Here is a 25251-nt window from a genome sequence, read left to right on the forward strand (position 1 = left end):
ATGAACAGTCTCTAAATGTTATGGTAGTTTCATTTTAATGGACGGAGGCAGAATCTCGACCCAAAATGCTGAAAAGCACATTACATAAAGTTTTCATGCTTTCAGATCATGCCACGGTTCTTCACAAAACTTTTGGTTGATATTCTGTGTCTGTAAATTAAAATGAAAAATATTCTTTTCTGCTCATTTTTTTTGTCTCTGGCAGTTTTGTTAACGGTGTTGACAATTAGATGAGAGTTAAGAGTAAGAGGGGAGAATAAGAAAGACACTGGACACAGGAAGTTACTTTTGTTTTTTAAGTTTTGCACTGACAAATCTAAAGGAGAGGTTTTTGGACACAAACATTTGTGATGTCGAGCCAGTTAAAACGAATAAACCAGATGGGTGTGATGCCATCTCACCGATCATGGTGGACAAATGTGAAAAATGCTGCCTTAAAGGTCTAAACTCATCATCGTTGATGAGTCCAACCCAAGGCTTAAAACTGGTTTGTTTTACTTACTTTACTGATTTCACCCAAGTCAGGGTTCAAAGAAAACACCAATTGTAACCAACAGAAAGTGTCAGAAACTATTCATGATATTCCCCAAGAAGTCTGTTCAGGTCTTCTATCTTCCGTCTACGATGATTTGGTTCATGGGAGGCTTTAACCTATCCCAGCTGACACTGGACAGGAGGTGGGTACACCCTGAGCTCCATATAATGACTAACCGTGAGTAAGAGGCAACCACAGGTCACACCTACAGCAGTTTACAATAACTAAAACTTGCTGTACATGTCTTTGGACTATGGGGTGAACCAGAGAGTTTGGATAAGCAGAAGATCCTACAAGCCACAATGCTAACCAGTACTGAGGGAAGGTTTCTAGGGAACACCACACCTCTGAGCAGTGATACACCTGAAAAAAAAGTACACAGGGTCAGCAGTATTGTCTATATCTTGTTTATTTGTGTTTGTAAAATGTTATTTTTGCATTTTTGCGCTACAAAGAGGCTGAAATTGCTCAAGCTGCTGAATCTGTAACCAGGCAAATGTTGCAATTTTCATCCAGTTTAGCTGCTATACTTGGATGGATCATCTGACTGTATCTGAGCTTTCCAAAACCAACAGTCTGACATGTTGTATGAACTTGCTCATTTAAAGCACGCTGCAAACAAAGCGTCTCCTGGATGATCTAAAAGCTTCTGAAATGAGGTGGCAAAAAGATGTGATGTAACTTTCTCTCACTCCTTTAAAACAAATGCAGAAACTTCACAGAGTGAAGTGCGATTACACCAGCGGGAAACACTGAAGCTCTCAGAGAAGCGAGAGGGAGAAAGTGGACGCAGCGATGGTAAACTTTTAACTCCACCACTGGGATCATGTAGCAACACGTTCTCTTTAGTCGTGGATGATAAATTTCAAGCATACAGAACTCCTAAAGTCTATGGAAGCCCGTTTCCGCCACTAAAAAAAAAGAAGGATCCATAACTCAAAATTTCGAGTTATTTTCTCGAAATTTCGACATATTAACTCGAAATTTTGAGAAAAGCAACTCGAAATTTCGAGTTAGCGCTGCCAATCAGTAATCTACGTGAATGACGTCATTTCCTTGTTATGGATACTAGCTTTTTTGTTTTATTTAGTGGCGGAAACGGGCTTCCATAAAAGTCTGTCAAGATACATCCACAGCTGAAGTGTGAGAGTTTGTTCTCTTCAGCTTTTTAACTGTACCGGGAGGTGTTGCCATGGAAACACAGTTACATTTAGTGCTTCTTTGAGGCCCGGCGACCTCGTTGAAGACAAAGAAGATTTTTGTCTTGCGCTATTTGCATGTTTGCGTCGATTTCCTAAGAGCTATGTTTGGACATTGGGGCTTTGTTGGTAGTAACAGCCACCTGCATGCTGCTGTAGAGCTAGCTTATTAAAACATTATTCTGTTAAACTCGTAGTGGTCAAAACTTCCACTCAGTACAGTCTCTGTCTGTAGATATATTTACATTTTGGACCAGTTGTTGCGATCTTGGCTAACTTGGCCACAGTCGTTATCAATGTGAAGTCATTATTTACCTGCTCTGTCTGATTATTTGGCCTTAAGACGTCTACTTATACCAAAAATATTTAGCAGAAGGAGCTGTGTGTCACGTCTTCTGTTGATGGCAGAACAGACTATGTAACAACGCACAGAAACAGATAATAGGGAGAAGGCGTTGGTTTTCTTACATATCCCATAAAAAGCACATGCTGAGAGAAAACTTGCTAACGATGTGAGAACAGGCAGGAAAATATGCAACGCCTAGCATGGATGGGTTTCAGAGTTGTATGACAGGAAATCAAAGGAGACTATTTCTGGAGAGTGCAGGAGAAGAAGCAGTGCGATCCTGTCCAGGTGAGGCTGGAGGAAGGTGGGGTCTTTTTTTTTTGGAGTCTAAAGGTTCCTCTCCAGAAGGACGCTCTTTAAGTCTGCAGGGCAGTTGATGGTGAAAACGTTGTGGGCGGTGTTCCGTCTTTCGATCAGGGCGGCAACAGCCTCGCCCAGGTCCAGATGATTGAGGAAGCCGGGCACCATGTGATCAGGAGTGGCTACACCTGTGTTAATCTTCACCTGTCAGAAGAGAAGAGGAGAGGGGCTGAATGCAATAGAGGGATGACTGTAGGATGTAGAGCAGGTCGTCTACTTATGTCGGGGTTTGTGCTTCGAGCTTTGGCTCCTCCTGTCCTCATAAAACAGGTTTCAACCTCTGAGTTAAAGCTGTGGCGAGATTAGTCAGCGTCCTGTGAGGAAGCACTGGTAGCAAGATCAAGTTTTAGCTGTGAAACGGCTCATCCAATCCTCTCACAACTACTAAGTCCCTGTCCACTTCTCAACAGTTTCCAAAGGCGATTTCTGAGATGTACGAAAACATCTGATGCATCAGGTTCGGAGACTTCGTGGAGGTAGAGACGAGCAGTTCATCTAGTTTGCCAGGCGTAATTAAAAGATCAACTTCTCTGATCTTATACAGGAGATAAGGTAAAGTTTTGATTAATAAGGGCTGATTTCATCAAAGTTGTTTTACTATCAGCCAAGTTCACGAAGCTTTTTGCATATTCCTGACTAAATATGCATGTTTGCACAAAGGCAGAAATATGCACATGCACTATTTAGATAAAATGCCTGATTAACTTCTGTCATGCAAGATTACAGAATAAGGTTATGTAATGTGGATGTGTTGAAATGTGAGCTGGTTCTCACAAAGGCACCGAGGAAGAACTGAATCTGCATGGGTGGTAAAGTGGTGTCAGTATTACAGATTTCCCCTGAGTGAGCAAATGCCAAAGAAATTCAGGGCTGTGCGTGTGAACACTAGAAAGCAGAGAGAATTACATACGTAGATGATTGTGGAGGCAGGCATGCGAATTGAGCCGTAAGCTGACTTCTTTTGGTCAGGTCTAAAGGGTCATGAGTCATGTTAGCCGACTCTGTGCAGTTTATCTGAGGCCCTGCTGTGCAATCCCATTAATATCTCACCTGGTTGAGTTTGCAGGGCACCTCGGGGTACTCCTCACGGAGGACATGGCAGAAAGCCAGGGTGCTGGCAGCGCCCACTGTGAGGAAGCCTGTACCAGGCATCAGCAGCTTCTCTCCTGCTCCTCCTGTGGCAAAGCAGCAAAACACTACATAAACACACCAGGAATGCAAGGCGAGCAGCTATCGCAGGTGACCCTGCACGAGAGGCAGGGCACACCCACGGACGCAGTCTGTCAGAGTCGGAGAACATGCAGTGAGTAAAATAACATGGCAGCTGTTTTGCTGACCCCAAGTGGACAGAGAGAATAAAGAGAGAAAACCAAACAGCTCAGCCAGACTAAAAACTTCTCTGATCCTTTTGGTAAATTTGAATCTGAATGTATCGTTCCAAAGATGGTAATACCATCCAGCTACCACTAACCACAAACAGTCTCCATGCTACCCAATCACTTCTGAGCAAAGTCACAGAGAGAGAGAAGAAGCATCGGTGAAGCAGAGCTCAGCAACGTCGCCCTGAGGTCTGGCAGATGCTACCTCAGTACTACTAGAGAGAGGCAGAACAAAGGCAAAGTAGCACTGCGCCACACACGAACCGCCTCATCCCACTGAGCAAACACACGTCTTCACTACAGGAGAGGAGACATAGGCGACATCAGCAATACGACTGCGTTTCTCTGTAATGTGGACGTCGTGGCGACGGAGGGTGCTGTCTGCGATGCCTCACCTGTGATGAACGTATAGGTACAGTTGGAGTCGTCCCTCACCAGGGGGTAGAAGGCCTTCCATGACACAAATGTGCTGAAAAGCAACGTCTCAATTACCTGCAGATTTCACAGGAAAGAAAACATCACAGCACCCCAATGACTCCTGCAAGTGTTTACATGCTGCATGAGTTTAAAGTGAGGGAGAAGAAATTAAATAAGTATATTGGAAAGTGTGTGTGTACTGACCCAGTGTAGATCTTTGAGGGACTGGGTGTGTGGGGGTCCTCCCTGCCACCAGCTGAAGCCCAGAGAGGAAACTATGTCGGTGACTTTCCCCACCTCCTTCAGCAGGGCCTGCTTCGCCTGCTCGGCTTCCTCCTCTGAGCCTGAACACAGAGATGCTGGACTTCAGGAGAGGACAGGCAAACTTGTTTTCTCTAATGAATCACTGAGACCGGCATAGATATAGAAGTTCAGCCCTACTGGGGAATAACAAAACATCGCAGTAGAAGATAAACACCTTCCTCACCTGCTGCTGTGATGTCATCTCAACTATCACTGAAGTTTTCTTAATAATGTTTGGTGTGTTTATGGGGTGTAAGCCCTTTCCATACTGGGAAAAATACAGGATTTTTTTTTTTGCACCTCCACCTAATAAATCAGCAGCTGAAAACAATAATTTGACTAAATCTGAAAATAACAAATCACCATTAACGTTCCTTTTTGCACAGGACGCACACTTGATAGGTTACGGCAGAGGTGGACGTCGCTGATGTTCGTTACCCCAAGGTGCAGTCTTTTGCTAAACCCAAACAAGCAGTTATCAGGTCAGTAAATCATTTCTGAGACAGTCGCTAAGATGCACACAAATGATGACAGAAGAAATGGGAACTTTATCACATTGTACGGTGGAGGATTTGTACTTGAATACAAGCCCACAGACTTCTGAGACAGGAGGTCAGTTGGGTTTAATCCTCCCCTCTCACTACCACTGTGCAATTACAGCAGTTTGAAATGTTCTAGTTAGAGTTTGGTGTCATGTCTCTAAGCTGATTATTCAGTACAAATACGAGGGGACGAACCAGCAGGCGGTGATGCAGGGCAGCACTGACATGTCAGAGGCTCAGATGGAAAATTCTGCAGCTTAAATTGGCCGCCAAACAGAGAGGGTGTGTTTGGCGTTGGACGTGAGGAGAGGCAGGCATGTTGGTATGCCTGAGGTTGCCTGCCTGAACTAGCTCACAGGCTTTGCACCATTACTGAGCAGTTGGAGACTGTGAGTGAACGAGTGCAGACTCTTTTACATTTGCTTGCAAGCTGGATGACCAGAGTCTGAAATAAGAATTTACAACATCAGCTCCACTTGGCACAAATTTGAAGGGTCACACTGGAGTCATAGGAAATACCTGAGAGTATGTGATGATAACAAGAACTCATTACCAGAGAGTGCACATGAACAACTATGGTGAATGTTCCTGAAGCTTTGCTTTTTTACCTGTAAAGTTCAGACTTCTAAATGATGAATTCGGTTCATGCAGCTTCGCTTTAACCTGCATGAGCCGAACTCTAACTTGCGGAGTGTGAACTTGCACAAGACGCTGTCTGCCCTCCATTACTGAGCAAACAGTGGAACGTGCCAATTTGGCAATCTGGGCTTTAGTCCAAGCTGAACATGCAGACTGGAAAAGCCAGGATTGAACCACCCACCTTCTGATGAGTAGATGATCAGCTCTAACTCTCACCTATGGCCCCACAGAAAGTTAGTAATGAGGAGTGCCAGGAGGAGTGCCTGGAGTTCATTCAGGTGATGTGGCTGAAACATAAGTACTGCCTCTACACCCTTACTCCTGAGCTCACTGTTAAAAAATGACGCAAAGAGGTTTTTGAGTATTTTCTAAAGATCGCTCATACACACAAACAACCTGATACTAAGAATGATGGTAAAATGTGATTTTCTCATCAGTTGGTGACCATCTTGGAAATAAAAACAACCAAAACAGAAAATCAGTCCTTCATTTTCAGATCTCTAACCGGCTTTCTGATAAAAGAGTAAATGAGCCAGTTATGGTGCTTGTATCCACCTGAGAAAGGTTTCCCTGCAACATTAAGTTCACTGCTGCACTGCATGTGAGGGTTTCTACAGATTTAGTGCAGCTCTGGTGCAGTATGTTGCCACTCCCATACTTTGCAGGCTCTCTTTTGCACAGTTTGGATTTGTATTTAAAGTGTTTGCCGGGGAGGAATCAGTAATTATGCGATAAGGGTTGTGGACAAGCGCAAACAATCCTCAGAGCAGAGACGGGCAGGATAAGTAACCTGACTTACCCACATTTCCCACTATAGTGGTGAGGTTATCCTTTGTGTTGGGAGAGACAAACGATCGGAGTTTCTCCAGGCGGCTGCTGTCCCTGGAGATCACTGCAACTTTAAAACCTTGACACACAAACACACAGAGACCTTTAATACAGAGACAGTAGGATGGAGTGAACCTGTGTTGTTGTGCTGCTTCTGTCAAGGTCATCAGAAAGTGAAATCTGACCGGGATGTCGACAGTAACTTACTGCTCAGTTCAAACAAAGAAGCTGTGAGCATGCAACCAATAAACTCTCATCTCAGCTTCTTCCTTCCTGGAGGCACAGAACGGTAAATGCCCACAACAGATTTCAGCTTTAAGAACACAACAGAATCCAAACAGGGATGAAGCTGAACTGAAATTATGCTCTTTTAACTCTCACCATAAACTGTAATTTAGTTTAAGATGATGATGATAGGAGTTCAGATCAATTTAGATATGATTTTATGAGACTGTGCTGATAAAACCACCCACACAGCAATCCCAGATATGACAAAGCCAAACTGTACAATGACACACACAATGACACACAACTGCCTGAGAATGTTTATTCTGTCTTTACTGTTCCAAAGATTTCCTGATGGGACATGCTTTTATTGACAATGAAGCATTATTATGAGAACTCCATTGTGTCATTTTGGTAACTCCCCCTAAGTCTTGATTAAAGGAAGATTAAAGGAACCTGTACAGTAGACTGAACAGCCTGTTGTTTTTGACACGTCTATGATTATTAATCCAACATTTTATTATCAACTATAGATCATTTGTGTTGCAGTTTAGTTTTATGAGAGTGGAAGGGGATTTTTGGTCGATCAGTTGTCACATTGCGCGCTCAAATTTATTTTTACCCTCATAAAAATGTGATAAGCGGACCTGTCGGTGTAGAGCGTGGCATAGAAAGCCCAATACAGTGTTTTACGCACGCGGGCGGATCACTTATGGCGGGTCATTTTTTAATTGTCTAACAATTCAGACACAATAAAACAATAATAAGTATAAAGTATAAATAAGTAATAATTGTATTTATTAAAAGTGGCCATACCGCACAAAAATCCCCGTAAAGTGTTTACAGTGCGGTTTATAATGATGGAGTTCCTCACGCGTAAAAGCCAAGGGGAAAGACACCTGCGCGTAAAAACGCATAGATGTCCCAAAGATTTATCACGTTAACAATTCACTGTCCTCCTCTATTTCACTCAGTTTATTTTCCCTGCCAAATGTCCTTCGAGCTACAGAGAAGCTTACCTTTATCCAGCAGTCCTTTAACGATCCCGGAGCCCACTTTTCCCGCTCCTCCGAGAGCTAACACAACCCTGTCCGAGTTCGACATGCCGACTGTAGCTGCACAGACCTGCTGGAGGATGGAGGGTGGAGGATGACTCTCTCGATGCGAAATGAAGCTGCTGGCTTGTGCAGAGCATCCTGGCCGGACCGGGATGCTTTAAAGGATCACGGGTCCGCCCTTGTCTACGGGGTCACTGAAGCCACGCCCATACTCTGTCTCCGTGTGTATGTGTATCCCGGCACGGCTAAATTTGAAAGGACCGGTGGAGAGATTTAAATGTGGGAACATGTACTGAGCGTGAGGGCACCTTTCAGTGGTGAGGCTAAATTCAGATCTGTGAGCATTAATTCAGGCAGTCAGTTTATTGGCTCGATGACCAGTTTAAGTTACTACTGAGTTCAACATAATATTGCACACAATGATCTAGAAAGGTGGTAAAGCAGCATGTGCTCCATGATGGGCCTGGCTGTTCATTCATAAGTACACCGCTTTGTGAGTGTGCAGTCAGGTCTGCCCCGTGTGTGATGTCAGATTGTGGCAAACTAAGATGGGAGCAGCAAAAACATTCATCTCAAGGCTTCACAAAAAGGTTTCTGTAAACCAGAGATTATGGTTACATCCATCTGTTATATACAGTCTATGTTAATCTGAACTCTGCACCAAATGGGCTCAAAACAAACAAAACCCCGAAAGTGTTACAAGATTTTGACAGAGAATTTACAGCCTTGATTGGGACATTCTGTGACCTCTTGTCACTTTGGGTAATGAACTTGTGGTATATTATCAGGAATTATATTTCGTTAGTGCAATACATTTATACTTTTCTCACAAATCTATTGCTCAGAACTAGATATAAACAGAAACACATTAAATCCGCCCTAAAAACAACCACAGAACAAATACTTTTACAGTTTATTTGTATAATGTATGGATATGTTCCCATCGCACCAGAAAAACTCTGCTAAAGAGTTTAAACTAGCTGCTCACCTGTGATCATGTCAGTAAACGTCCTCACAAAGACAGGAAGACGTGTGTTTGTGTGTCTGCGAGTGCCGTGTCAGTGGTTCATGCAGAGGTGAGGCTGCCGCAGCAGGTGAAATGCTGCCATCTAGTGGCTGAAAGTACACGCAAGAAAACTGTTGATTTAATCGATTTATTCGGTAGCACACTTTGCAGCTTCTTCCTGTTTCCACCTTTTCTGTATTTCAGCCCGTTTTTACATCACTTTTCTTTTAATTTAAAGTAATTGTTCCACTGTTTCCACCCACCTAACGGCACATCCAGGAACAACTACCAAACACACCCTGTATAAACTGGAAATCCCGTGCCACGTGACAATGTTTACGTTACCCAGATAATCGAGCAGATTGTCGTGTGGCCGGACTCGCCAAAACAGCTGATTACGTGCCAGGAACAGGTGAGTCTGTGTGTCAGACACGTTTTATATCGAACAAAGCCAGACTCGCCCACCTGTAGCCAGCTGCGTTACGTTAGCTTCGCATACCTACGAACATACCTTCATGTTCTCTCAGTCCGAGTTTTCCTACAAATTATACCGGTTTTCTATTGCCTCGCGCTTTGGCTTAAAAACACACATTTTAAAACTTAAATCGTTACGTTTACAAGTTTATCGAGAGCGTACGTGTAATTCGGCGTGTTTTCAAAACGGCATAGATGTCTTCTTAATATGAAAAATGTACATCTTCCTTGGGGAGGTTCAGCCGCTTCCTCGCACTTCCTGGGTATTTTCCCACACAGACTGAGCCTGACATCACACTGGAAGGTTGATAAAAGTTGATTTCGCTTTCGTCGACGGATTATATGTCGGCCGAACTGAAGAACAGCTCGGTACCAAGCTTCCCTGCGCCACTTCACCGCAAACTGGGTAAAGTAAGGAAAACAAGCCGGTTTACAATGTGCGGGCGGCGGGTGCGTTCACTGTCCGACCCGTAAGTTCTCTTGGGTAACTAACGTAGTAGACGCGGCTAAGCTAATGCTAAGTGGGGCTGTTAAAAAAAAGGTTCTCGTTTTTCTCGTTGATGAGCTTGAAGTTCCCAGATGTTCCCTGAAAACACGTTAAAGTTTGGTAGATGTAAAAAAACAAACAAACAAAGTGAGTCAACTTATTTTCACTTATGGTAAAGTTTCACTTTCGTTATTAACATGTGCTCAAAACGAGTCGCAGCTGATACAGAGTGTGCTATTTAATGAGGCTAAAGGTCGAAATGTTTTATATTTCCAGTGGCCACAGTTACGTCAGCATGTGCTGCAGACATAGCAGGAGCCTGGAAAACACCTGTGTGTGTGTGTGTGTGTGTGTGTGTGTGTGTGTGTGTGTGTGTGTATTTAACTTTAGTCACACTGTAACTCTTTATTGAATAGTTACTAACAGAACAGAGAAATATAGTCAATCCCATTGGAGTGAAATGAGGTGTAATTCAATTCATAAGACACTCCCTCAGTGACATCCGTTGCCAGTGGGCACTGTTAGGTCGATGCACAGCAATAAGAAAAAAAAGGTGTGACTCAGTTATTAGGATCATCTTGGTTTATTTTTGTCTCTCTCTCTTATAAATGGATGAAAGAGATGAGCTTCTCCCGGAAGAGAGACGTAGATCTCACGGGCGCCTACGATCGCAGTTTGGAGCGCCAAATCGTGGAACAGGGCTCGAGCCTGCCGTGCAGAGATGAGGAGCTGTGGAGAAAGGTGGAGGGACTTATGAAGGAGGGAAATGCTCAGGAGATCCACTGCCTGGGTGTGGATCCACTGAGGGTGATGGAGGAGTCGCTCAAGGCAGTCACAGCAGCAGGATGGAGCAGACAAGTTGGAACCAGAGGAGGCCTGCAAGGCCTGGCCAAAGCCTTTGAGGTGCTGGAGCAAGCAGCCTTGAACCTGTACCTGGGTCCCTGGAGGAAGGAGTACACTGTAATCCAGGTGGGCCAGAAGGAGAAAAGAGTTCACGTGCTAAAATAATCAAATGTGATTTTAAAGTTTTACATTTTGTGTCCCAGATGTACTCCGGCACGTTCACGCACTACATCACCCCGGTGCTGTCGACGGCTCAGATCGAGAACCTGTTCAACCTGTTGGGGTACGAGCTCAGCGCGTCATCATCTGAGCAGCTCAGTCTCCAGACGCACAGAGTGAACTCCACCTCTTCTGATACCCTCCTTCACTTGTCTTGCGCCTTCTTCCTGGCCCGCTGCGAGTGCCACTTTCTTACAACAGCGCTGGGGAAGCACTGCGGTGACACCCAGTGGGAGCTGAGCGCAGTGATGGAGAGGCAGCGAGGAAACGGCCTGCAGGTATGTGACGCTGATGCTGAGATCTTTTTTTTTTTTTTTTTTTTTTTTTTTTCCCCCAGCCTTGGTGCAGCCAATCACTTCATTGTCTGCCTCAAGCAAGCTGTTTTTAACTTCCACCCTTTAAAATCTTAGAAAACGTTCCTCACTAACCCACTTTTCTTGCTTTGTCGTACTATGTTTAGTCCAGGCGGGTGTACTGTGAGGCAAAATGTTTAGCAAAGAAAAGTGTTAATTGTATGATTTCTTTCTTCCTGCTAATAAATGCAACAGTAGGATATGAAATACCTTAATTGACTTTATTACTTATACCTCCCTACAGGTTGCTGTGGAGAACACCAAGAAGATGCTGGAGGTTGGCGAGGCCCTAATGGAGCAGCCCGATGGAGACGTGGATCTGTACACCGATCCGGTTAATGAAGGGGACCCGCAGATGGTTGTCAACAAGGAAGAGAGTCCCTGCTCATTCATCTGGACGACAGTGGACAACGTATCACCCACCACTGTCAAAACGCACAGCAACGGAACAACAGCATCATTCCCACCGCGAGAGCCGCTCACCGGCAGAAACTCCTCGGACAGCAAGAGGCCAAACTGGCGTTCCCCTGGTGCTACGAGGCTGGGTGAAACAAACTCTGAGCCTCAAAGTCTGCAGGTAGATCCAATCGAGGCTCTGAAGAGCGAGGTTGGCGACCACAACCTCTGCAGGTGCGTCCAGAACTCAGATTCTTGTTCTTACTGCTCTGAATGCAAAACCCTGCACGATGAGACCTGTGCAGTCCTTAAGATTTGCAGAAAGAATCTCCACAACGTGAAACAAGTGAAGAAAATGCAGAGTGGAGGCCTCAGATCACCCACTCTCACTGGCAGCAGTGCAGCAGTGAGCTCCTTACCTCTGAGTGAAGACCCCGCATCAATAATTGCACTCCCTCCTGCCATCGCCTACCACGAATGCTGCGATCTCAACAATCCAGACCCTCAGATCCTGTGCCACGGGTGCAGAGTCTTCCACTTGAAATCCTGCAACATGGCGAAATCCTGCCAGTCACTCCATCGCAGCACACAGCTGGGAAAGTGCTCCTCCTGTAAAAAGTGGTGCTCCAGAAAGCCTCTGGTCCTGTGCAGATACTGTGGAAACGAATATTGTAGGGCCTGTTGGTTCAGAAATCCGCTTGCCTGCAGCTGCGGCCAAACATTTGACCAGTCAACATCTGTGTGATAAAGGTCTGAAAAGCTTTGCACTTACGAGATGCATTTAGCAAAAGTTACAGTGACTTAAATCTGCGTACTGGAACTGAAATCGCTGCCTTGAAGTTCTGCCATTGTGCCATTTATTTGATATTTGCATGTAGCCTCGGTGTGGTGTGGTTTTGTGCTCGCAGGTCGCTTTGCGGTAACTCGTGACGCAAAAGCAAATGCGTTTTATGTTTGTGTCCTGCAGCAGACTGCAGTAAAAGGGTCAATGTGCCATTAAAGTGTATGTGTGGTAAACGTGTGTAACATGGGATGAATTGGCGTGATCACCGCGGTGTGGTGGGTATGATTTAATATAAAATCAGCCACAGCATTTAAAATGTAATTGCTTCATAACTAACACTAAGAACCTTCATTTTTCTGTATTAGAGAAGTTTTCAAAGATTACTTTTTGGCAGGTTATGTGGCTTTCCTTTTTTTCCTTTTGTTGTAATTTGCTGTGAAAGGTAAAAACAGCTGAAACTAACGTTTGTTGTAACTATGAAATTATTTTCTCGAGTAATCATTTGGCCGAGTGCTGAAATCTGCTTGTTTTTGCCTTTAAGGTGACTTCACTGTTGTCTAAAGCACATTTTCTGAAATGTCAGTGGCAGCTGGAAGCTTTGTTTTCCTAGCTTTTCCACTGTCGCCTTAATGCAACATCTCAGGAACACTTTAAGGGAGTCTTTCCAGGTTTAGGACAAACATTTGTTTACACCAAATGATTTGTCAAACTGCATTGTACTCTGCTAATGCTGCAATGTAGCCTGACATGCACCCTTTCCAGAAATGTAGCTGCACGGCACAGCAGCGCCGACCTCGGCGGCGGTCATGCGTCTGTGTGATATTCATACACGGTGCAAAAACAAAAGGATAACACTTCTTTCTGTAAAAACCTTCTGTAACCACCCGGTCAGCCTTCTACCAGAAACTTTTCCTGCAGTAATTCACTGAGCGTTATGTTTACTTCTGTTTGAAATGAATTTGTGTTGCTGTCTTTAAAGACGTCTTGTAACTAATCAGAGTCTGTTTTTTTATAACCATTCCTGCTGTTGTACTGTGACAGATGCTGCATTAGCACATAGTTACTAATGTTAGAATATCTCATGATGACTGAGGGCAGATTGGACTTTGCATTATCTCGTGGTTCAAAGTGATATTATATCTATTTGTTATTGGGGTTTCTGGAACCAAAAATGTTCATATTTGGACAAAGATCACAGTAGCCAGAGCTTGGTGCTGCTTCGTCCTTTTTCAGGTGCTCAAGCACTCCCAAATGTCTTCACAGCACACTTAAACTATAGATATAGTCGTAATAATGTTTTTTTTTTTTTTAGGATCATTTTTTCTGATATTATATTTTGCTAACTCATCTACAGCAGCCAGGATTGTCCAGTGGTGTTGATGTCATGATGTTACAGTGCTCTCACAGAGGTGCCGCTGCTTTAACAGCAGATGACGTCATGGATCGACTCGTTTTTGGAACCGGCCCCCAGTGGCCATTAGAGGAACTTCTGGCATTTACCCACATTTACTTTTAAATTTTTAAATGCCTGAGAATGAAGTTGAACACAGTCAGGCTTTCTTTGCCTTAGCTGGCTCAACAACACCTAAAACCTCAGTTTGAGATATGAAGGAAAAACACAATGGTTAGCCACTTTGCTAAGCTAGCCTTTTTGTTTCGGGTTTGACACGTGCGCACATAAGACGCAGTTTGCGGGGTCATGTGACTCCTCCCTCCACATAATGATCCTTGTGAGTGTCCCCTACTCCAAACAGGGATGTTGTCAGAATATAAAAATATAACAGTAAAATGCTAAACTGTTGAAAGTTGGTGATTTTTGCACATTTTAATTCAAATTCAGTTCATTTTAAACTGAAACTCAGGTTATGTGTTCATCATTACCACGGTGGTTTAGCAGTTTGAGAAGTTTGACACAGAAAACTCTTTAAGGTTGACAAAGCTGGCTAAGTCATTCATCTTGCTTCGTACCACACCCCTCAGGTATCCTGTAGACAAAAAACCAGCTTTCATAACTTCTATAATTAACATTTTAATGACACAAATAATTGCTTGTGTGTTGAAAACCAGTTTCCGCGCTTTATAAGGTAGCAATATTTTAGCCCACATCAGTGTTTTGGTGTTCCAGCTGTTGGAGCCTTTAACTGAGTCCTGCCCAATCGTATCCTTTCTTCACTATGATGGAAGGTAACAACATTTAAAGATCCATTCTGCATCCTTTCAGCATTTATTGTCAAAGTACAGATCTGTGGTCCACAGAAACCAGAAGACACGTTCACATGTGCATCGCCAGTTAGCCAGTCTGCCCTGAGCAGGTGTTCACTCTATTCGTTGTGTGCCTGCCAGTTGATATTAATGAAGGTCTTTGTGTCCATGCGGTCGACGTAGAGGACGCCGTCCAGGTGGTCCATCTCGTGCTGGACGATCCGGGCCGACCAGCCACTAGCCTGCCACGTTACAGCTTCGCCATTTTCATTGAGACCTGCAGGGTGAGAAGACAGAAGCCCGAGGCAAAGGCACACCTTACAAATGTGGACACTCTTAAATGAGATGTGTCACTGTTGAGCTTTAAGCATGCGTACCAGACACTTCCACAGACAGGTAGCGGGGAACCGTGGCAGAGAAGCCCGAGATGCTCTCACAGGCCTCCTGAAACAGCAACGTCCGACCATCCAGCACCCTCAGCTGTGGGTTCACAAAGATCCTTAGGGGCTGGACGGAGAGACCGCGGACCTCCCTCGTGGCAGGCGAGCTCTCTTCAAACATTTTTTGGGAATATTCCAGAGCCAGGATCCGGAGTGGCACGCCAATTTGAGACGCACTCAGTCCCACGCACTCAAGCTTCCTCATTACTGCCACCATAGTTTTAATGACACGCTGGATCTCAGGTCCTGTTACAGCTGAAGGGTCCACAGCAGCTGCATGTGAACGCAGCACCGGGTCTCCTACCTGACACACATGGCTGTACGGAGGACTGGGGGGGGATATGATCTTGCGTTTGACGTACTGCAGGTAGGAGCGCACTTTGACGTTGCTGGATAAGGAGCGTCTACAGGGTGAGATGTGTGGAAGACGGGTGGAAGCTGCTGCCAGGCTCAGTGCTCCGGAGCGATGGCCTTTAGATGCATACAGTCTGAGCCCGGTCCAGGAGAGCTGGAGCAGAGACACTGAGGACGTGTTCATGGTGGGACTGAGACAAAGAGACAAAAGGAGGCCATTTAGGTCGGTCAGAGAAAGCAAAGACATCTTTTGACACTTTGTTGACTTCCATCAGTAAGAAGGTTTAAAATACTGCTCATTCCTCTTCTTTTAAGAGGTCACCACAGATCATCACATCTGCCACCGCATCTCTAGCATCCCCATGCCTGTTTTTTGTTACTGCCACCATCTCCAAACCATACAGCAGATCTCACCACCACCTTCTAAGCCTTCTTTTCAGTTGCATGCTTTCCTTCTGTCATAAATCACCACTGACACTCGCCTCCACCCACTCCACCCTGCCTGTACGCTCTTCTTCACCTCCCTGTGTACTGTACGGGCATTTAAACTCACCGATCTTCTCCTCCTCTCATTCACACAGGTAACCATACAAATTAAAAATAAACTGTGATGTCTGAAAAACTAAAGCGGCCGTAACAACACTGCTAAACTGGTAATGGTGCCATCATGAAGAATAACAAAAAAACTCAATTTCCCAAGTCGCACCTGTGTTTCCGAACCAAAACAAAGATGGCGGACACCGGCTAACACGAGAGGGCCGCAACTTGGAATTTTTTAAAAATCTTTTTAAGTGTTTAGTGGACACACTTTTTATTTTAATGACTACAACTAACACGTCCGGTAAGTCTTACGGCCTTCTATATTTTCAAGCATCGCCGTTTGATGCAGAGAGCTCGATGGTTAGCTCTGTCATTGAAATATAAGCTTATACCCAAGAGCTACAAACTGCTGCTAGCATTACCAGCCACCCTTGAACTTGTTTATATCGCCGCGGGATTTATTACATCACGCTCTTTAATATTACCCTCAGCACACATCAATTAGAGAAACACCTGCTTAGCGTTAAGTCAGACACCACCTAGCGGTTTGTCCAGGTGCAACGAAACATGCGCGCCAGTTCAAGAGCGACCGTGAGCTGTTGAAGCTAGGTCGTTAGCATGTTGATGTAACAATGAATAAAAATAAAAAGTCAGATAGCTGTCAGCACTGACTGAGCGCAACAAAAATGAAGCCTTGCAGCTTCCCGTTACCTCATAGAACCGTCTGAGCTCCGCTGTGGATTAGACAAGACCGCATAGTTTGGAGGGTGAAGTCAGGGCAGAGACATTCACGGCTCCGGTAAAGTTCTTCCTGGTCAACCACGCTTTCACAATAAAAGTCCATGTGTTTACCTATGTAATAGAGCAGCCCTTTTTTGTCATTGTGCATGTACGACGAAATATGGGCCAATTATGGCCAATAGAAAAGGCACACATGGGTGAACAAAGTGCTCAAAAGTAGTGCAAAGGACTTGATCTAAGTATACAGTGCATGTGTGAGTGAGTTACTCAGACCGTGGCTCGGATCAGATGATTGCATCACGTAAACATGTTTTGTAATAAAAACAAACAGAATCACTAGACACATTTATTGGCTGCATAGATATTAATTATCATAGGAAATTAAATCTTGATGACTGATTTTGAGCAATTTTTATACAGTTAACTAGTTAGTTAAAATTTAATAACGCATAAACTTATTGAAGAAAGATGGGAACACCATAATATTCATCAGTTTATATCTCTATATATCCATATACTGCTTTAACATTTATTTCTCCTTTTTATTTTATATTGTACTGTGTTCAACTTTACAGCAGTTTCATCTCAAGCTGGTAAATGTCTGTTAAGCCTTTAAAGCCTGAACCATTAAATAGTTGACAAATAATAATGATACTTTTTATTTTAGAATCGAGTTGAATTGAATCTTCTCACAATAAAAAAAACTTGTAGTTGAGTTTTAACCCTTTAAAGCCAAGCATATCGTATTTGATACATGTGTTTTTGTGAGTTTTTGAGACTTCTACATCATCAGCGTGACTTTTTTTACCCTCAAAAAATGATATAAATTGCATGACACATTTTTAATTCCTAAATTGCAAACATACGGCTAATGTAGCAAATGTGATACAAATTAAAACTCATACATGCAGATTAAAATGCGATATATTTTTAGATATATTTTGTCTAAAGGTTCAACAAATACTCCATTATCAAAAAACGACAGATTTCTGGCTGTTATTTCATGGTTCAGGTTTTAAAAGGTTACCTGGTATCATGTTTGCTGAATCTTTGTGCAATCTATTAGTTTTTCGAGGAGGGAAAAAATAACACCGATGACGAAGTCTGAAAAAGTCAAACATGAAGCAAATTTGACACACTTGGTGTTACAGAGAGAGACGGGGTTTCTTGCTTCCTAAGCTTTTATTTTGAAATGCCAAATAAAGGCATGCAAAGGAAGTTATTTGCAACATTTTTTTTTTAAAAAAAAAGCCGGGGATGTTCAGATGCGTAACATCCTCAACTTGCCGGTACATGTCCAGCTGTGGTGGTTCGGGGGTTTAAGGAGGTGCAGCGGGCTGATGCTCTCCTCCGTCTCCCTCCACACAGCCGCGGAGCTGAGCCATGGACGGAGGGGAGCTGCGGGCTGGGCGCATGCAGAGCTTCTCTAAGCTGCCTGTGTGGATCATAGAGCATGTCTGGACTCACAAGATGATGGATATACAACAAGGTTGGTTCTGGGGATTTTAATAAAAAGTTTTAACACAACAAAAACTTTATTGAACACCTTTGTCTGAGTGTTTTTTATACTGGTGTAGAAGAAACGTACACATGAAACTTGCAAAGCTAATCTCAAACAGCAGAGATAAAGAAAGTCTTAGAAACAAAAGTATTCATGCCTTTGCGTTTGCTTGTGACATGCTGGCTTCATTTTGTGTGCTCACAGTTTTGGACCTGTCCAGCTGGCCAGATGTGGACTCCCAACCTCTGAGTCTGGAAGACTCGTGGAGGCTGCGCGTTGTCTCTGCTCAGGTCTATTCCATCATAAAGAGCAGGGACCTGGAGCACTTTGAGAGGGTGATAGGGTTTCTGGAAACCACGTACCGACTTCTACCCAGACTGGTTCCTGCCATCAAACACATGAAGATCATGTTTGGCCTCAAGACCATGGTAGGGAAATATGTAGTGGTCCAGTAAGCATGTACAGGAATGTGAAATGGGGTTGTTTCTTCGTGAACGTTCACCTCCTGGTGGTTCCTGTGTCTCCTTCCAGGTCATTATGTGGATGCTCAAAGAGGGCCGGGGAATGGTTGACACCGTGTCAAAAATCGGCCAGTTCTTCCCGAGCAAACTCCCCGAGTACCAAGACCAGTGTGTAAGTGACCTGCCCTGCACCGGAACTAACTGGAAGCCACTGTTGAACTGGTGGAGACCAAAACTGAGTTAAAAGTACCTGCCTTATATTATGCATAACTCACCGAACAGCTCCGAACCACTGGGGCACAAAGCCTCCGGGGGTGTCCTGTTGAGTCTGAGTGGGTTACAGGATCGGACTTGTCCTGGCACGTCCAGTTGGAGGCTTTGTTATGTTCATGAGCTTGTGTGTGCTGCTGCTGTCTTGTCCTGCTGAGGGAGGCTGCTACCTTTGAGCGGTGTTGTTGTCCGTTGGGGTGCGTTTTGTCCGCCGCGGTGTTTGGTTGGGTGGTAAAACATGTCGAGACCGAGGTTTCCCAGCAGAACTCAGCACTGGAACACAGTGATGGCTGTTGTTCACCTCACCTGTCAATGATTTTATTATTGTGGCTGATTGAGCTCTCATAAATATCTTATACATGTTGCATCGATTGTTTCCTTTAAATGAACCCCTTAGACATCAGGAAGAAAGATAGATGGATAGATACTTTTTGATCCCACATAGAAAATGATTGTGTTACAGCAGGATTAAGAATATAAATGATACATTTTTATAATAAATATTCAAGAAAGTTAAAGGAAAAGTTCAGACACCAGACAGGAAGCATCAAACTCTGGACTCTTCCATAGTTTGCGGGGGGGTTTTCCTGCCTCCCTCCACTCACCCCCCAACCGTTACTCAGATGGCCGCCCCTCCCTCAGTCTGTGAGGCTGGCTCTGCTGGAGTTTTCCTTCCCACTGTCGCCAAGTGCTCATACTGGGTTGTTTGACTGATGGAGCTTTCTCTGTATGTTGTCCTGACAAAATAAAGTGTTGTGAGGCGACTGCTGTTGCGATTTGGCGCTATATAAATAAAACTGAATCGAACTATTTGTTAGTTTTTGCCTCCTCACAGATGGCACACTGGTGGTGTGCTGTCATAGACTGTATATAATAGATGTACTTCATCGCTGTGACCTCATCCGTTCTTTCTCTTTCAGTCCTCTTTCTGAAGCCTCGAGCGAGGCACTTTTATTCTGTAAATAAAGTAAATCGTTCATAACATTTTGTGTTGTTGCATATTGAAAAATGTGACAGCATACCTGGAATTGGCTTTTGGGAACAGTTACAGTTGCCTGCATGAAAAACTTTACTTATATCAACAGGTGATTCTATGTGTTCTGGTGTTTTTTGCACAGAGCCAACGAGAAATGTTCCTCATGAGGAAGAACCACCTGGACTTTAGGACTCTGGCACAAACACTTGCTATGGACAAAGACAAACTTGAACATTACATTAAGGTAAATCTCCTGTAAGTGATTATGAGACAGATCCAGAATATTCTATATACATTTCAGTCCCAATATATTCATGGCGTACGTGATTCATGCACATTCAGCACATTTCTAAATCATACAGTTTGGGATTTGTTGGATAAAGGCATTGCAGTTTCCCCAAAGTTATGCTTTGAGACACAGTGCTGTTCACAATAATCAGTCAGGTTTGATCAAACCTCGAGTGTTTGGAATTATCATAAAGGCACCCCTGCATGTATTTGTACAACTAGATTTCTTAGTAGAGAAAAACTCATCCCAGCTGGGCCAAAAATGAAGCGGTCCTAACTGTGGCCAGCAGGGTGCGCTGCAGAGCTACGATGTACAAAATCTTTCTGAGCTGCAGAGTCGTAGGGCTGCCAACCTGAAAAAGTGATCAAGTGTGGAGGAACAGTAATGTGCTAGAACTTTGGACATTGGCTGCTCGTTCTCAGTCCTTGCACCACTTCCAGAGGAATGTTTTTTTTACACTTAGCTTGAATCATTCAAGCAGTTTGACAGACATAAAATCATATTTTTGCACCGACAAAATGATTCCCAAACACGTCTTTCATGATTGCATGCTCAATCATCCAGGTAAGGAAATCCCAAAAAGTTGATTCTGCCCATCTGGACGTAGAAACGGGGTGTGGCTCAAGACTTTTGCACTTATTATGCTGAATTTCATGGGATGATGCATTTTGTCTGTCTTGCAGAATGACATGGACGAGCAGTATGGGGAACGGTATGCCCAGAAAGTCGAGGACAGGCTGCTGCATTATCTCCATGAGCTGGATGCTGTGTTACAAGGAGATACCTACATTGATAAGGTGTGTGTGTGTGTGTGTGCAGGGTTTAAAGATGCGTTTGTAAAAATGAGAGTTTGAATGTAGATAAACTGTCCCGTTGGCTCTACAGCGACCTCAAGTGGTCAAAAACTCCACAAGTTTCCTTTAAGATTGTTGATGAGGGAAATGAAGACGAGCAGAAATGCCAGCAGTGAGATTGTCTCGCTGTGATAACTGAACATTTGTGCTTCACTAGATCCTGAAGAAACAGAGCCCTGTGACTGAAGAGGAGAAGCTACTTTTAGAGGTGATAAGCTCTGACTCCACCACCATAGCTGCGACCCTGAAGAAGCTGCTGCACTGCGGTAAGAAACAGCTCAACATGAAAAGTTCACCTCAAGTTTACGTCATAAAAAGATAATAACTTTATATTTTATTTTATTTTCGGGTAGATTTTCTTTAGCTTTGAGTCGTGGCTTTTACCATTTCTGCTGTTTCTTTTTATTTATGTAATTTTCTCCTTTTAAACTGTATATTTTTACTGTTAGGACACAAGCAGGATTAGATCTTCTCTGTGAAATTATGAATATCCACTGTTATCAGTATCAAGCGTGTCGCTGTTTTCTTTCTTTAGATGCTGCTTCCTGTCGTCAGTCGTCGATATCTCGGTCGCCTCAACTCTTTAAGTCGGCTTTAAGCCAAACTAATCCAGATGTTCATCCAGAGGAGGCTCCTCGCGACGTGTCCGAAGACGGCTTCAGTTTTTCGGACAGGAGCTCAGACGTTAGAGGACATCAGCAACCAGAGGAGGAAGATGAGGTGAACAAGAGAGCGGAGGAAGAGGGCAGTCAGGGAAGCAGCACAAGTGTTCAGGAGGCGGCCCCCACCCCTCAGTTCTGCTCCAAACACCAGCGATGGGTGAAGAGCATCCTGCGGGGATGCTCGGAGGAGCTTCTCCTTCAGCCAAACGTTTCCTCATCTCCCCTGCTCTTCCCGTCGTCGTCTTCTACTTCTTCATCGCAGGACCTCACACCATCTGACCTCATCCCCTGTCCGTCCGATCAGCCACCTTCGCAGACCTGCAGCCCTCCTCGGGCAGCAGTCCAAGCATCCAGAACAGCAAAACCCAAATACAGGCGCAGCTCCGGGTCACTCGGATCCTCAGGCGACACCTCACAAGCACAAATTCTGCCTCAGGCCTCGTCTGCTCGGGGCTCTCCGCTGCCTGCTCTGCTGTCACCGGTGGTCCGACTGGTGAACATCGGCTCCTTCGAGACGAGCTGTAAACACCAGCAAGCATCACCAAAGCAGCTTCTTCTGGCAGCTCCTTCCAGTTCGGAGATGCTAAGTTCTCCACGCTATCACACCTCAGGAAACGTAAAAGACAAAAACAGTTCATCTCCCTCTGCCTGGTGTCAAACCCCGACTGAACAGAGAAAGCTCAGACGGGTCTGCAGTACCAACAGACACAAGGAGGATTTGGAGGCATTTGCTCAAAACCCCCAGCAGCTTGTTCAGGACCCAAGTACCTCTCAGATGGGTGTTCCAGCCACAGCCAGTGACATCAGTGTCTCTGGACCTCCTCAGAAAGGTGCTCAGTCAGAGAGTTTGTTCTCCGCCTGTGCTGCCAATCAAATCACACCATCTTCCAAGTCATCTAAAAAAGTCGTCCCTCGGAGCTCTCTTCGCCATCGTCAGCCACAAAAGAACAGCAGACCTCGATCAGGAACCGCCCGGCGCTCCTCACGCTCCTCCTCTGCCGCAGGCAGGTCCAAAACCAGCCGAGGCCTCAGAGCTCAGCTGAGGCTATCGCTGCCCAGTCAGGGTGTGCTGCTGCACTCCAAGCTGCTACAACCCTACGTGAGTCTTACCAGGCTGAGCTCTGAGCAGTGTCACCTATCGACCCAAAGGAAAGCCTCAGCCGGGCAGGAAGAGCCCGTGGAGCAAGGCAGCGACGGCGAGGAAAGGAGGAAGCAAGAGGAGGAAGACTCTTCCTTCGATGTGAACGCTCTTTACTCCACTGATTCCTCAAGCAGTGACGGAGAGGAGTCACCTGACCGTGACCCTGATTATAGACCTCACATCAAAAAGAAAAGACTTCTGTTAGAGTATGAAAATGCGAGAGTGCTCAGTCACGGTGACAGCAGTTGAACTAATTTCTCCTACTCGAGTACTCGAGTTTTTAGAGTATTTTTAGATGCCGCGTGAAGATACAGCCATCAGTGCTCTCTAATGATCTGTCTGTTCTTGTGAGCCAACATGGTTCCTCTACGCTAACTGAATGTAGATGTGCAAAACACAGAACATAGAATTGTTTTAAATAGATTTGTCTCCCTATTAAAATGTGAAGAAGGTAGCACTCAAACACGTTCAACTGAAAGGAAAGAAAAGCTTCTTGTAAACGTTTGTATGGTGCAGCTTTATTGTAGCAGGTGTGTATCGAGTGTTCTGGTTTATCATAACAGGTCTCTGATTATATAATTGAGAATAAATAACCCAGAGGGGATCGTTGTATTTTCGTAATGTGTTTTGTTTGGCTCCGTCAGCAGGTCCAACGTTTCAGGACTTTTACCCCACCTGGAAGTCCAGACCGAGGTAAATGTTTCTGATTATATAATTTCCATTTGCACAGCTAACTTTTGGCTTCCCGTTTTCACTTCACACGACATAAAAACAAGGACACACTTTTTTTTAACCCCCTATTAAATGTAAAGTTTTTCTCAAAACGTTCTCCAAGTGGGGAACCAGCTTCTTATAGAAAGCACACATCACTTCTATTTGCACCAGTGCAAACCTTTTCACTGAGCCACAGCACAGAGCACTGCTGTGTAACGATGTGCTCTAACTCTGATGGTCAAAGCTGTAAAATCAAGTTACACCTGAGGGTTATCTTCAGTTTACACACAGTATAAAAGCTCAGGAAGCTTTGAGCTGATGCACAGGAAGGGACTGTGAGGCTGCAGACTAAGAGAAGATAATGCAGACTGGAAGCTCGTCCGTTTGTTCAGATGAGGTGAAACTAGAGCTCGTTGGCCACAGAGACACTGCTTATGTTTGGAGGAAGAACAGAGAGGCGTACAACCCAGTTGTATTCCCAGTTCTCGTCTGGTTCCTAACACCTCTTTATTTTTATGTTGTATTTTTGTTTATTTTTGTTTAAGCTATGACACCAGTCTGACCAGGGCTAACACACACAGACGGACAATCGCACTCACATTCACACACACAATTAACCTAACCCCACTAACGGCATGAGTCTGGACTCTCTGGGTACTCCCACAGAGGAACATGTCACCTCCACACAGAAAGGCCGCGCGTGGGGTTCAAAACCAGGATTTTGTTGCTGCGAGGCAACAGTGCGAACCACTGCAGGATGATGACAGAGCGACTAAAACAGATGAATATTTGCTGGTTGGTGGTGTCGTGTGGCTTTAACAGTATTACTGCTGAGCTGTGCTGTAGTGCTTTTGGTTCTATCGCCTGGCGTCACTGCTAGCACCGCTTCTAGTTGGTTTTCCTCTCTGTACTCCAAGGACCAATCACTGGTAGTCGTGCATACTTTTCCTCTGCAGGACATCTACGAGTCACGGGTCAGCACCGAGGTCTACCATCGTCCAACCCACTCTGTTTGCAGATGCGTATTTACACAGGTCTATTGGAGGGAACAGTAAATAAGCGCAGCGTCATGGTGGGGGTAAAATGAGGACGTTGTTAACTAGCTTAACTCATCCTGGCCTTGAATGATAGAGCCAGGATAAAAAGATAAACAGAGCAAACAGCTAGTGCAGTGTTACCTGGAACTGCTACTTTCTTCTGTGGTTTTTGAGTCGTCTCCTTTTGCACATTTGTGCTCGTATATCTCAAAAACCATTAACGATAAAAGCCTGAAATGATCACGGACTTGCTTTATTTTGCATTTTTGTGAAATATAATTAAACGCCATTCAGAAATTGTCAGTAACTATCTTTTGAAATGTGATTTTTTTTTATTTTTATTAGTTTGTGCTTGAATACAGGTCTTTACAGGACAGGATACAAAGGAAGATGAGATGTACGTCACGTGATGAACTCGGACCCTGTGATGTGGTTTAACCACAGTGTGTGTGCAGCTAAACGCCGTCCCCAGAGGCTTTTTAACCTGTAAAATCAGAACCTGCAAAGCTAACAGGTTGCAGATGTCAGACGTGCTTCTTTCTTCCTTGTGTTTTCTTTATGGAGATGTAGGCCAACACAGACACAGAGTTTACTGACATCAGTGTGGTGGAGAAGCACAGGAAGGGGATGAGTAGGCTCTACTTCCTAAGGAAGTTAAGATCCTTCAGTGTGTGCA

At 44.4% G+C, this 25251-nt stretch overlaps 4 protein-coding genes across 10 annotated transcripts; 2 read left to right on the plus strand and 2 right to left on the minus strand.

Annotated features, from left to right (window-relative positions):
• Positions 1-1615: 1615 nt before the first annotated feature.
• si:dkey-238o13.4 (uncharacterized protein LOC560780 homolog) lies at positions 1616-7965 on the minus strand. Its single transcript, XM_040007665.1, has 6 exons — positions 7793-7965; positions 6520-6627; positions 4441-4580; positions 4215-4311; positions 3491-3615; positions 1616-2584 (listed from the first exon to the last, which is right to left on the minus strand). Exons 1-6 carry the CDS (start codon positions 7875-7877, stop codon positions 2408-2410), a joined length of 732 nt encoding a protein of 243 aa, XP_039863599.1. The 5' UTR covers positions 7878-7965; the 3' UTR covers positions 1616-2407.
• A 1030-nt stretch (positions 7966-8995) lies between these two features.
• Positions 8996-13387, plus strand: spata2l (spermatogenesis associated 2-like). Of its 5 annotated transcripts, none has more exons than XM_040007660.1 (4): positions 8996-9249; positions 10418-10767; positions 10845-11138; positions 11458-13387. In XM_040007660.1, the coding sequence occupies exons 2-4, from the start codon at positions 10420-10422 to the stop codon at positions 12352-12354; spliced, it is 1539 nt and encodes a 512-aa protein (XP_039863594.1). In that variant the 5' UTR covers positions 8996-9249; positions 10418-10419; the 3' UTR covers positions 12355-13387. The 5 variants fall into 5 exon arrangements, with proteins under 5 accessions (XP_039863594.1, XP_039863593.1, XP_039863590.1 ...); XM_040007659.1 differs by lacking the exon at positions 8996-9249 and adding an exon at positions 9259-9722; XM_040007656.1 differs by lacking the exon at positions 8996-9249 and adding an exon at positions 9259-9717.
• An 808-nt stretch (positions 13388-14195) lies between these two features.
• On the minus strand, positions 14196-16780 carry pdf (peptide deformylase, mitochondrial). 2 transcript variants are annotated; one of them, XM_040007664.1, is made up of 3 exons: positions 16096-16208; positions 14973-15580; positions 14196-14872 (listed from the first exon to the last, which is right to left on the minus strand). In XM_040007664.1, the coding sequence occupies exons 2-3, from the start codon at positions 15571-15573 to the stop codon at positions 14715-14717; spliced, it is 759 nt and encodes a 252-aa protein (XP_039863598.1). In that variant the 5' UTR covers positions 15574-15580; positions 16096-16208; the 3' UTR covers positions 14196-14714. The 2 variants fall into 2 exon arrangements, with proteins under 2 accessions (XP_039863598.1, XP_039863597.1); XM_040007663.1 differs by lacking the exon at positions 16096-16208 and adding an exon at positions 16641-16780 and having other exon boundaries at positions 14204-14872.
• On the plus strand, positions 16118-24358 carry LOC120718916. 2 transcript variants are annotated; one of them, XR_005692594.1, is made up of 9 exons: positions 16118-16230; positions 18039-18159; positions 18376-18599; positions 18703-18804; positions 20021-20122; positions 20851-20964; positions 21179-21287; positions 21557-23354; positions 23469-24358. XR_005692594.1 is itself a non-coding variant. In XM_040007655.1 (8 exons), the coding sequence occupies exons 2-8, from the start codon at positions 18054-18056 to the stop codon at positions 23071-23073; spliced, it is 2274 nt and encodes a 757-aa protein (XP_039863589.1). In that variant the 5' UTR covers positions 16118-16230; positions 18039-18053; the 3' UTR covers positions 23074-23449. The 2 variants fall into 2 exon arrangements, 1 of the variants encoding a protein (XP_039863589.1); XM_040007655.1 differs by lacking the exon at positions 23469-24358 and having other exon boundaries at positions 21557-23449.
• Positions 24359-25251: the final 893 nt, after the last annotated feature.

The sequence above is a fragment of the Simochromis diagramma genome, unplaced genomic scaffold (assembly GCF_900408965.1).
Source record: "Simochromis diagramma unplaced genomic scaffold, fSimDia1.1 OVJJ01000545.1, whole genome shotgun sequence".
Lineage (NCBI taxonomy): Eukaryota > Metazoa > Chordata > Actinopteri > Cichliformes > Cichlidae > Simochromis > Simochromis diagramma.

What these genes read in the sequence shown, in the direction of transcription:
- si:dkey-238o13.4 (XM_040007665.1), bottom strand. Translation starts at nt 7,877, where the DNA reads ATGTCGAACTCGGACAGGGTTGTGTTAGCTCTCGGAGGAGCGGGAAAA. An exon ending in TAAAGGACTGCTGGATAAAG is followed by an intron (nt 6,628 to 7,792) that starts GTAAGCTTCTCT and finishes TTGTGTGTCAAG; the next exon opens with GTTTTAAAGTTGCAGTGATC. An exon ending in TACCTATACGTTCATCACAG is followed by an intron (nt 3,616 to 4,214) that starts GTGAGGCATCGC and finishes GCTTTGCCACAG; the next exon opens with GAGGAGCAGGAGAGAAGCTG.
- LOC120718916 (XM_040007655.1), top strand. Translation starts at nt 18,054, where the DNA reads ATGGACGGAGGGGAGCTGCGGGCTGGGCGCATGCAGAGCTTCTCTAAG. An exon ending in TGTTTGGCCTCAAGACCATG is followed by an intron (nt 18,600 to 18,702) that starts GTAGGGAAATAT and finishes GTCTCCTTCCAG; the next exon opens with GTCATTATGTGGATGCTCAA. An exon ending in CCGAGTACCAAGACCAGTGT is followed by an intron (nt 18,805 to 20,020) that starts GTAAGTGACCTG and finishes TTTTTTGCACAG; the next exon opens with AGCCAACGAGAAATGTTCCT.
- spata2l (XM_040007656.1), top strand. Translation starts at nt 9,654, where the DNA reads ATGTCGGCCGAACTGAAGAACAGCTCGGTACCAAGCTTCCCTGCGCCA. An exon ending in GCCACTTCACCGCAAACTGG is followed by an intron (nt 9,718 to 10,417) that starts GTAAAGTAAGGA and finishes AATGGATGAAAG; the next exon opens with AGATGAGCTTCTCCCGGAAG. An exon ending in AGCGAGGAAACGGCCTGCAG is followed by an intron (nt 11,139 to 11,457) that starts GTATGTGACGCT and finishes ACCTCCCTACAG; the next exon opens with GTTGCTGTGGAGAACACCAA.
- pdf (XM_040007663.1), bottom strand. An exon ending in CCTGTCTGTGGAAGTGTCTG is followed by an intron (nt 14,873 to 14,972) that starts GTACGCATGCTT and finishes CTCACCCTGCAG; the next exon opens with GTCTCAATGAAAATGGCGAA.